This window comes from Orycteropus afer, unplaced genomic scaffold (genome assembly GCF_000298275.1).
Source record: "Orycteropus afer afer isolate SDZICR_OR568_19922 unplaced genomic scaffold, OryAfe1.0 scaffold00254, whole genome shotgun sequence".
NCBI lineage: Eukaryota > Metazoa > Chordata > Mammalia > Tubulidentata > Orycteropodidae > Orycteropus > Orycteropus afer.
Genome location: NW_006921841.1, coordinates 2,910,345 through 2,922,052, shown reverse-complemented (window position 1 = coordinate 2,922,052; position 11,708 = coordinate 2,910,345). Strand labels below are relative to the sequence as shown.

The window sequence follows — 11,708 nt, the reverse complement described above, 5'->3', positions numbered from 1 at the left end:
ATAGAAGCTGGCAAGTCCAAAGTTCCTGAATCAAATGTCAAGCTGGAGGCTTTTCCCGACTCTTGCAGCTGCAGGGGCTGAGGAGCTCAAGGTTGGCAGGCAGTATACTGGCTGTTGACTCCAACGAGTGATGAATCCAAGATCTCCAGGCCGAATGGTAGATTGTTCACTCATGGACATTTGTAGGCAGCACAACAGAATTCCTATCCACAGAAGAATGTCCCTTTTCCTGGAATGTCTATATACATACTGGAAGCAAAGCACACCCTTAGGGAAACTCCCTTTCAACAGATTGCTTGCTCAAAACATAATCATCTGATCCTGTCACGGGAATAACTACATCACAGCAGCTTTTAAAACACACAGAATTATGGTCCAGCCAAGTTGACACACAGCTCCAACTATCACATATGGGAAGCAGCCCACATCTCTAAAGCAGCTACTCAGCTGCCTGTGGTAGATCCCACCATGGAGTTGATTGTCAGTCTCATTATGGGGAATAACTATATTTATCCTAAGCCTACTTTGTAGGAGGTCTGGTGGTGTAGTGCCTAAGGCATTTGACTGCTAACCAGAAGGCTGGTGGTTCAAACTCACCAGCCACTTCTTGGAAGGAAGATTGGGCAATCTACTTCTGTAGTGATACTACCTTGGAAACTCAAGGAGGGATCTCTGTGAGTTGGGTTTGACTCGACCACAATGAGTTTGTTGTTTTGTGGAAGCCTACTTGTAATAATTCTGGAAGTTAGTAAGCAAAGCTCCCTTAACCAAATTAATGTCGTTTTATAGAGTTTGATCATACTAGCTTTCAAACTAAGTATTTTATGTTTTTTCAATTTCTGCCTTTCTGTTCCTACAACAAAGGTTTGAACTCGTGTGTGTACGTGTGTATTGTGTGTATGTTAGTATGTTAGTAGACTAGTGCAAAAAGGCATAGAGGCAACATCCTTCCCTGACTTCCTCTAACTTACAAGTGGAAAACAGAACCACCATCACCAGCCCAAAGCTGCTTCCTATGAGGCCAGACATGCTGCCATCCTCCAACCCTTTAACCAGTTCTGACACCAGCCGTCCCCCTCATGGCACTCACTGTTCTGCTGGGTTTGATGATTTATTGCAGTGGCTGCACACAACTCACAGGCAGTACTCACAATTACGGGGTTTATCAGGGAAGTAACAGGCTACCGTTCAGGTTCAGGAATGCTCAGGATACAATTCTTTGACCAGGACAGCCTCCCCTCAGTCATACCTTCAGGCACGACTCACTTTGGCTCTTGGACTCTTGGCCTGGCCTCTGCCCTGCTCCGACAAGTGTTATAAAGCTCTTTTAGCTCTGCTGATAGGTACTCCTAGGTGCATCCCAATGTGCCAGCGAGCCTCCTCCCAAAGGTACTCAGCTTTCTTACACTATGGCCTGGCATGCCCCCTGCCCCGTCCGTGCCTCTCGGTTCTGCTGCTGTTTCTCTGCCAGTCGTCTCTGCCGAGCAGCTCCAGTGCAAGGATCAAAGGATGTGCTTCATTCTACCTCCATCTTTTCTATCCTTTTGACAGTGAAATCCCCTTTGGGTCTTTGGGTCTTGTGGCTGTTGATTTGAAGCTATTAACCTTGTAGTTTATCAGTTAATATTTGGGTTATTCTCCTTTATGCTTGTGTCATTGAAAACCATCCAGCACTTTTTCTTTTGATTTCCTTAACTTTAAGAGAATACTCTGAATCTTAGCTTAGCATTTTATTGTTCAGAAATCTTCCCAAGCAGATAAGGGAGAGGAGCTGTAGTGGGGAGGGTTTTGTGAGGAAGTATTTACAAAGGTACATAAGGAAACTTTTTGGGGTGATGCATTTGGTCATTATTGTGATTGTGTTGATGGTTTCATGGTGTCTCTCTCTATAAAACCTTATGAAATCATATATTTTATGTATAGTTTATTATGTCAATTATAACTAAATTTTAAAAAGACTTTCCAAATACTATGAACTGCTTCAGGGCAGAGCTCATGTTATGTCTTGGTAGTCTCAATACATGACATAGTAAGTCTTAATTCAGCTATTTAAATAGAAAGCTTGGGAATTTCACTGTGCATCTCATATTCCAGGCCAAGGATTGTGTCTTAAAGAGTTCTTCTCTAGTGTATATGTGGTTGCATGCACATAAAAGTAAAAATTTTTTAATTATCTAAGGAAGGTCTAGGTATTATTTCTCTTTTTGTTTTGAGACGATCTAGGCTAAAACATGCCTATTAGATCAATTCTGGAATTGAAATATTTTGCTCAACTCTGTATTCATGATGACTTTTTTTTTTTTTGGCCCTAATTATAGACCCTCCTTCCCAATACCTCGGGAATAGGCACAGACAGAGGACTGATTTCCATTCTTAGACCAAAGCAGAGTATGTGCACGTGGTACTTAGAGGCTGCAGATGCTGGGCCTGTCCAAAGTATGGCTATTCCACTCTCTTATTCAGAAAGGGGTAAGCTTCTTCTTTGACTCTTACACTTCAGAAGGAAGGATAATATGGAGCATGTAGATGAACTTTAGAGAAAATTATAATTAAAAGTGCTTATTACAAGAACAATTTGCTGAATCAGGTTTTAATAGCAAAGGAACCAGAGAATGACCATGAAGATTGAAATCTCAGGTAATGACTAAAAGAATACATTTATTCCTTCTAAAAACATTTAAGGAGCCTTTGAAGAAGCAGTAATAGAAATATGTGACATAGCCCGAAATTCTTGAGTTGCTCTTCTAGGCAGAGGAAACAGTAAGCTTAATGTCATGAAGGTGTAGAAGAAGAATCGTGTATTGGGGGAATGATGGATAGTGAGGGTGGCTGGAGCCAGAGTATGAAGTGCCTTTTATACCATTTGAGGTTTGTACTCTCTTCTGTGGGTTCCAGATGAAGCATAGAGAATTTTTAAGCAGAGAAGTGAAGTGCTTTGTTTTGTCTGTTAGAAAGCAAACTCTAGAAGCAATGTGTACTAGATTAGAGAGAACCTAGCATAGTTAGGAATATTAGCACACCTTTGAGGGGTCAGAGTGAGAAATGAGGATCCTGAACCATGAGAGGGGAGATGGAGAAGAAGGTCTGGACTTGAGATGTTTGGAAGGTAGATTTGATAAGGCACAATGACCAGTGATTAAAGATTGTAAGTGGGGAACCTGGGCTTCCCATTTAGGTAGCTGGGAGCTAGTGATATAAAACAGGTGTAGGAACAGAGTTGTTCTGATGGTAAATGTTTTGGGGAATGTGATGGGGAGATAGCAGTTTCCTTTTCAGACATAATGAATCTGAGATTCCCATAGGACATTCAGATGGAAATGCCTAGTAGATAGTTTAAAATAGAGACCTGGAGTGGAGGGGTGAGATTAGATATGGAGTTATTACTAAATAGATGTTTGTCTAGGAATGTAGGTAGAGATTTAGGGGGAAAAAAATAATAGATGCTTTTGTGGTACCTACTACATGCAAGACATATGGTTTTGGAAGATACTGCTTTGGAGTAGGCCCAAGACTGAGAGGTAGGAGGAGAGCCAGGAGGCTATGCTTTCAGCAAGGAGTGGTAAATAGTATGTTGCAGAGAGGTCAAGAGAAGTGACTAAAAATGTGTGTATTATAGTGCAATTAAGAGTCAATGGTGACCTTTAATGAGAATCATTTTAGTGGAGTAATATGGATGAAAGGAGCTCTGGTAGCATAGTGCATAAGGCACTTGACTGCTAACCAAAAGGCAGGAGGTTCATACCCACCAGCCACTCCTCGGAAGGAAGGTTGGGCAATCTACTTCTGTAGTGATACCGCTTCGGGAGTCCAAGGAGGGGTCGTCATGAGTCGGGCCCAACTTGACAGCACATAACCACCAGCACAACAATGATATGGATGAAAACTGGTTTGCAGAGACTGAGGAGTGAATGTTAATGACAAAATTTAGACTGTTAAATTTTGGCAGTAAAGTGATGGTGAGGCAACAATGGGTAGTAAAGGAGATAAAATCCAAAAAGTTACCAAAGTTGAGGAAAGAAAATGCTGTACTTGGTGAACAAGTACAGTATCTTCAAGCTTCTATCAAAGTACAATGGACAAAGCAAAATTATGCTTAACATTTTCTAGGATATAGTAAATACTTGGAAATGCAGGAAAAGGAGAGTCTGAAAGAGCACTGAATTTTGAGGCAGATTCTACACGTTGACATATATGTCCATGCTGTGTATCTCCTTTCCAGATTTGGCCAGAGGAAGTCACCCATCAGGATTCTAAAAATTTGTAGAAGACCCAACTTTGGGAATGATTATATGAAGTTGTGATCTCATAAATATTTAAATTATTGTACCCTATTCTGTCTCACCTCAGCTTTTCCACCTGAGTGTACTATTTATTGTTCTTTACGTGGAATTGAGCTAATGTCAAGTGACTAAGTTTCATCATGCTTAAAGGTCATGAATAAAATTTCTAATAAGAAAAGATCTGCTTTAGCCACATTGTTAATAGAAATGAAGTACCCAAATTATATTTAGTTTTTAATTAGACGCCCAAATGCTGTTCCCAGAAAATCTTGAGGGATCTTGAAGTCCTTAATTTTTACTGTTTAATGCATACACAAAGACTGTTCTAGTTGTGAACTTTCGCTGTTTCTGCCTTCCTGGTGTAAGCAGCATGTGAGAAATGGACATCCCTTCCTCTATTACCATGGAGTTTCTTTTCTTTTTGGCAGCATTTTTTCCCCTCTAGTCCTATGTTCTTAAGCTTTCAGAAGTCAAAGACATCAAAACTTAAATAAAAACCTCTCTCCCTATGAAGTGCATGAACTCAATATTTAATGTATAATTTTAGGGTATATGTGAAGCTCTTGAAACACATCAGCTTGGGAATCTTGTCTATTCTGACACTTTTACTCTAAAGAAGAGGTTGGCCAGTTACAGACCATGAACTAAATCTAGTTTGCGCCTATGTTTGTACATAAAGTTTTGTTTGGAATACAGTATGCCTATTCATTTATATATTGTCTGGGGCTGCTCACAAGGGCAGTTAAGTAGTTGAGACAGATTGGCAGGCCCACAAAGATTAAAATATTTATTATCTGTCCCTTTACAGAAGAGGTTTGCTGAGTCTTGCTCTAGAGCTCTTAACTTCAGTTAACCTTACCCTCTTTAACCTCAGTTTAGGAGATGGTACAAAACTAGAAGCTCTGAAGAATATTTAACTTTTACCTGGGAAGTTCTTATAAGAGGAAAGTTCTGTTTTCTGAGTATGATTTGGACTTAAAAAAATTCTCTTTAGTAACTTGTTATTTGTTTTTCATCTAGATCCTGTCCCTGGAGGCTGTAATTTAGAGTTTGATTTAGATATCGATCCCAACATTTACTTGGAATTTGATTTCTTTGAAACAGTCATCAAATTTGCCCCAGCAAACCTAGGCTATTCAAGGTATGTCTTTCTCCCATCTCCCAAACTGCTTTGAGATCGTGTGTGAATAGCTATTGTGTAGATTCAGGGAATTATCTGAATATCCATAAGTCTTTTGAATAAAATTGAATTGGTTTAAGTTTTCATTTAGAATTGGTACAATTTAAACGTAGTTACTAAGTTTTGAGTACGTATTCACAGTTAATGTTTTTCCCCCTTCCATTCTTACGAACTCCTTTATTTGACGAGCCTGATGCCAAGTCTCTATTTTGAGCTTGAAGTATAGCTTAATTTCTATAAAGAATTTTAAATATAAAAAACTTTCTGCAGCCTTGAAACACTTTTATATTTTTAGAAGGGTTTTATTTTAACTAAAATTCTGCCTTAGTTTTTACTTTAGTATTAATTGTAGGTAACATTTGAGTGCTTCTACTACTCCGTTATAGGAGCTCTGGTAGCATAGTGCATAAGGCACTTCGCTGCTAACCAAAAGGCTGGAGGTTCATACTCACCAGCCACTCCTCGGAAGGAAGGTTGGGCAATACTTCCATAGTGATAACGCCTCGGAAACCCACGGAGGGGTCACTATGAGTCAGGTCCGACTTGAGGGCACATAATGACAACACTACTTTGGTTGGAGGTTTGAGTCTGCTGACAGGCCCATCAGAAGAAAGGCCTGGTGATCTGCTTATGAAAAGTCAGCCAGTGAAACCTGTGGAGCACAGTTCTGCTCTGACACATGTGGCATTGCCATGAGTCAGAGTCTCTTAGACAGCAACTGCTTGTGCATCCTTCATGGTGCTGCGTGCTGTCTACTCTTTGCCATTTAACCCTAACAATTTTATGAAGAAGGGACAATTATTCTTATTTTCCAGAGAGGTTTCCTAATGGTTATTAATGTGATAATAACATGACTTGCTCACATGCATACCTCTAGAAATGGCAAAGCTGACCTTTTCTAGGCCCAAGTGACATCAGAATCTGATCATTAGCCACACTGCCTCTCGGTGTGTTACTTTTCTTCAGAATACCAATTATTGCCGTTGTAAAAATTGAACTTCTAAATTAGGACTGTTGAAAAGGTGTGAAATTAGAGCTTTGGTTCCTTTTTATAGATAAGCCTTGCACCACAAAAAGATTGATGTTCAGTTTTGTTGGTTGACTTTAGAGGCACAGACCCTCCACCATGTGATGTTGGAACAGGCCAGGACTCTAGGTGGAGGTTGCAGTATGATGTCTATCAGTATTTTCTGCCTGAGAATGACCTCACTGAGCAGGTGTTGCTGAAGCATCTGCAGAGGATGGCCAAAGTACCTCAAGTGAAGGCCAATGCTATCAAGGTAAATCTGATTCTCATGATTTGAGTGGCTGGATTGTGATACCTTTCTAAGTGCTGAGAAGGGGAAAAACTACCAGGAGTTTATTTCTTTGTTTTTTTGGGGGCCTTCTGGGACTATTCTTTTCAAAAGAAAACTTTTCTTCCTCTATCATCTTGGGAGTCTTTGTTAGTGATATGCTAAAATGGTGTTGGCCATTGAGATGTGTTTTAATTATGTTAATTTCTAGTTGCAAACACATATATGCCTTGGGCTCTTGAGATGTGGATAGAAGTAGGTATGCTCCCACTCTGTTATGTACTCCATGTTAGGTAAAACTTCTGGCAAGTATAAGGAATATAATGTTTTGAGAACAATTATTACCAAGAAACTGTTCAAGACTATACACATATTAGCATTAATATTTGAACTGAAATTCAGAGACTCTAATTGGGCCCACAAACATTCTCCAAGCTTTCAAGCCCCACACTCTTGCTACTCTGAAGTGTAAACCTGACCAGCATCTCTATCACCTGGTAGATTGTTAGGACTATATGTTCTTAGGCTCAACCTTAGACCAATTGAACCAGAATTTGCATTTTTATAAGATCTCCAGGTGATTCATGTGCACATTAAAATTGGAGACTCAACTGCTATAGATCATTTTCATGGAGGACAGGATTTTTTTTTTTTTGGTACCTCTCTGTGTCTTCCTCTGCCTCAGTGCCACCTTGTTGATCACTCACATTTAGTACAATGCCCTTCCCTTCACCCAAATCAATACTTGTCTCTACCTACCTAGCAGTGTTCTCCCCTCCCAACCTTGGTAACCAACAAAGAAAGTTTCCTGCCATATATAAATATTTCCTTGATTTTTTATAATAATGAACTAATACAATACTTGTCTTTCTGTGATTGACTTACTTCACTCAGCATAATGTCCTCCAAGTTCATCCATGCTATGCAGTGTTTTGCAGATTCTCCATTATTCTTTATGGTTGCAAAGTATTCCATTGTGTGTATGTACCATAGTTGGGTTATCCATTCTTCTGTTGATGGGCACCAAGGTTGTTTCTATCTTTTGCTATTGTAAATAGTGCTGCAATGAATATAGATGTGTATATATCTGTTCTTACTCTGGCTCTCACTTCTTCAGAATATATACCAAGTAATGGGATTGCTGGGTCAAGTGGTGTTTCTAATTTGGAGGACAGGATTTTTATCTTTATATCTTGAAAGACAACAAGGCCACTCATCAGTCTAATGGTTGATGGGTTCTAGACTGCTTTGATTGTTCTTGGAAGGCTAATAGATAAATTGATTATGTAGAAAGTGATTGAAACAGGGCATATGTGATTAGACTAGGGTCATTGTTCATTGCAGAGTAAGAGCTTATTTTGTTACAATGTCCCCTAGAATCGTTGCCTCATCATAAGGCAGACATTTTCCACTATGTTTTCCTGCTTGCTTTTTGGTAAAAATTCTTGCTGATTAATGTTAGTTTCTAGATGGATATTGAGTTTAATTTCTTTCTGAGAAACTCAACATAAAGACGAATTCATTTCCTTACTTCAAAATTGAGAAGCTTGGTTAATAAAGTTTATCAGTTACCTAACCTTTAAAAAAAAAAGTTTCAGGTGAAAGTACACAGCAAAGTAGTTTCCCGTTCAACAATTTATACAGCTTGTTCCATGACATTGGTAGCTATCCCTGCAGCATGTCAGCCCTTTCCCCATTTCTACCCTTCTTTTCCTGTTTCCCTCCAGTTTCCCTGCCCCTCCTTACTATCCCATCTTTCCTTTTGGGCATATGTTGTCCATTTGATCTTTTATAGTTGATTGTTCTAAGGAGAACATTCCTCACGTGTGTTACTGTTTATTTTACAGGCCAATTTATTATTTGGCTAAAAGGTGATTTTTCCCAGTAGCTTCAGTCCTAGATTTTTAAAAAGGTGCCTGAGGAGGAGAGTCTTGGAGCTCATCAATTCTCTATCAGTCCACTAAATCTGATCTTATTTATGAATTTTGGCTTTGTTCTACATTTTCTCCCATTCTAACTGGAACCTTTCTATTGTATCCCCAGTCAGAGTGGTTGGTAGTGGTAGCCGGACATCATCTAGTTCTAGTCTCAGGTAAGAGGAGTCTGTGGTTCGTTTGTGCCATTAGTCCCACGGACTGTTTGCTTCGTTGAGTGTTGGTTTCCTTCACTCTCCTTTTCTCCAGACAAAAAGAGACCAATAGTTGTCTATCTTAGATGACTGCTCACAAGCTTTTAAGACCCCAGACACTACTCACCAAACTAGGATGTAGATTATGATCTTTATGAACAGTGGTAAGCCAGTTGACCTAGATGACCCCAAGACTATGGTCCTTAGCCTTCAAGCCTAGTGACTCACGAATTGTTAATGAGTTTTCCTCCAATCCTGATGCTACATTCTTCTTCATATAGTCCAGCTTCTTGGATTATTTGCTCAGCACACAGATTGAATAAGTATGGTAAAAGGATACAACCCTGACGTACACCCTTCCAGATTTTAAACCATGCGGTATCCCCTTGTTCTATTTGAATGACTGCTTCCTGGTCTATGTACAGGTTCTTCATGAGTACAAGGAACTGTTCTGGAATTCCCATTCTTTGCAGTGTTATCCATAATTTGTTATCTGCACAGTCAAATACCTTTGCATAGTCAATAAAGCACAGGTACATATCTTTCTGATATTCTTTGTTTTCATCTAAGATCCTTATGACATCAGCTGTGATATCCTTCTTTTTTGATATCCCTCTTCAGAATCTGGCTTGAATTTCTGGGATTTCCCGGTTGATATATTTCTGTAAGCATTTTTGAATTATCTTCAGTAAAATTTTACTTGCATATGGTATTAATGATACGATTAGATAAATGCCACATTCTGTTGAGTCACCTTTCTTTGGAATGGACACAGGCGGATTGTCTTGCAGATTTCTTGGTATAAACGAGTGAGTGCTTCCAGTGCTGCATCATTTGCTGAGACATTTCGGTTGGATAGGCTATCGGTAATGGGAGCTTTTTTTTTTTGCTAATGCTTTCAGTGTAGCTTGGACTTCTTCCTTTAATACCCTTCATCTTGATCATATGCTCTCTCCTGAAATGGTTGAACCTCAACCAGTTCTTTTTGGTACAGTGACTATGTATATTCCTACCATCTTCTTTTGATGCTTTTGTATTGTTCAGCATTTTGCCTGTAGAATCTCACAGGTGCAGCTTGAGGCTTGAATTTGCCATAGTTGTCTTTATTCTTGCATACCTCTCAGTGTCTTAATTTACTTTGGTCATGTTGTGCTGACTTCCCCCAATTGTGTGTTACTTTTTCCTTTAGCAGAATTAACATGTGTCTAGTATTTAGTGATTGTCTTTCCCTCTCATCACTGATAACCATCAAAGAATGTTGATATCTGTGTGTAAACCTATTCTTGACTTTTTATAAAAGTGGTATATTTGTCCTTTTGTGATCGATTTACTTCACTGAGGATAATGTCCTCCAGAATCATCCATGTATGTTTCACAGACTCCTCATTATTCTATATTGTTGCGAAGTATTCCATTGTCTTCATGTACCTCTTGTTTTTGCTGTTGCTAATAATGCTGCAGTGAGCCTAAGTGTGCATATATCTGTTTGTGTCACTGCTCTTATTTCTCTAGGATATACACGTAGGTGTGGGATTGCTGGATCACACAGTATGTCTATTTCTAGCTTTTTGAGGAAGTGTCATACCATTTTCCATAGTGGTTGTACCATTTTACAATCCCACCAGCAGTATAAAAGAGTTTCAGTCTCCCCACAGCCTTGCCAGCATTATTGTTTCCTGTTTTTTTTTTTTTCTTTTTATCAGTGACATTTTGCAGGGGCGAGATGGTCTATCTCCTTGTAGTTTGATGAAATATGAGAATAATATCTTATGTTTAAAATTTTTGTAGTATGGTCCCAAAGCAAATAGATAACCATTATAAATTCTCCCATAGATGAGGATGTCAGTTGGGGTATATATAATCATCGTGCTCTTGAGCTCCAAATGACTAAGGCAGCATTAGCAACCTCTTAAGAATGGACAGTTCAGAGGCTGTAATGGGCTTAGTACTACTATTTAAAAGTAATGAAGCATTTTCTTTGCTTTCTGGATTCATTCACCAAATGATTTCTTCAGCAGGTCAGGTACAGATTTGCAATAAAGTGGAAAACATTTTTCTAGGAATAAAACTACTACTCCCTAAAGAGCAGTTGATTTAACTCTTGTGAATAAATCTGGGTCTGACATACCTAGATTCCTCAGAGGGCTGCAATTGCTATCTCCAGCCTCTTCCTAACCTTGCCAGACCTTTATACTTTGTGTTTACTGAATGCTCTTGACAGGGAGTCACTGTACTAGCTGTGTGACCTTGAGCAAGCTACTTCTTGCCTTAGTTTTTTTGGCTCTGAAATGTGGTAACAATACTGCACCCTGCTTCATGGAGTTGTTAACAAGGATTAAATGAACAAAGTGCTTAAAAAGACAGAGGCACAGAGGAAGCACTCAACTCTCAGCTATTATTTTTATTATTGATGTTATACAACAAAGTTTTCCCCTGTATCAACAATGAATTTTGCCCATTTTTTGATTGAATTGTTTTTTGTTGTTGAGGTGTGGAAGATTTCTATGTATTTTAGAGGTTAAGCCCTTGTCAGATATGTCATTGCCGATTTTTTTCCCCCAGTCTGTACATTGTTTTCACTCTGCTGGTAGTCTTTTGATGAGCATAATGTTTAATTTTTAGGAGGTCCTAGTTATCTAGTTTATTTTCTGTTGTTGGTATATTTTTAATTAGGTTTGATAGTGTATTTATGCCATAAATCAAGATCCCTAGCTTTGTCCTTATGTTATCTTCCAGGAACTTTATTTATCATTTTAGCTTTAACGTTCAGGTCTTTGATCCTTTATTTGGTTTTTGTGTATGGTGTAAAGTATGGATTTTTTTTT

The 11,708-nt window shown here is 38.9% G+C and overlaps 1 protein-coding gene across 1 annotated transcript in view; it reads left to right on the top strand.

Annotated features, from left to right (window-relative positions):
- The window catches only part of TM7SF3 (transmembrane 7 superfamily member 3), a 101,326-nt gene that overhangs the window by 41,282 nt on the left and 48,336 nt on the right, over positions 1 to 11,708 (top strand). Inside the window, exons 3-5 of the mRNA XM_007949799.1 lie at positions 2,319 to 2,469; positions 5,301 to 5,421; positions 6,569 to 6,740. Coding sequence (XP_007947990.1) covers positions 2,319 to 2,469; positions 5,301 to 5,421; positions 6,569 to 6,740 — 444 coding nt within the window. The remainder of the gene's footprint in view (positions 1 to 2,318; positions 2,470 to 5,300; positions 5,422 to 6,568; positions 6,741 to 11,708) is intronic.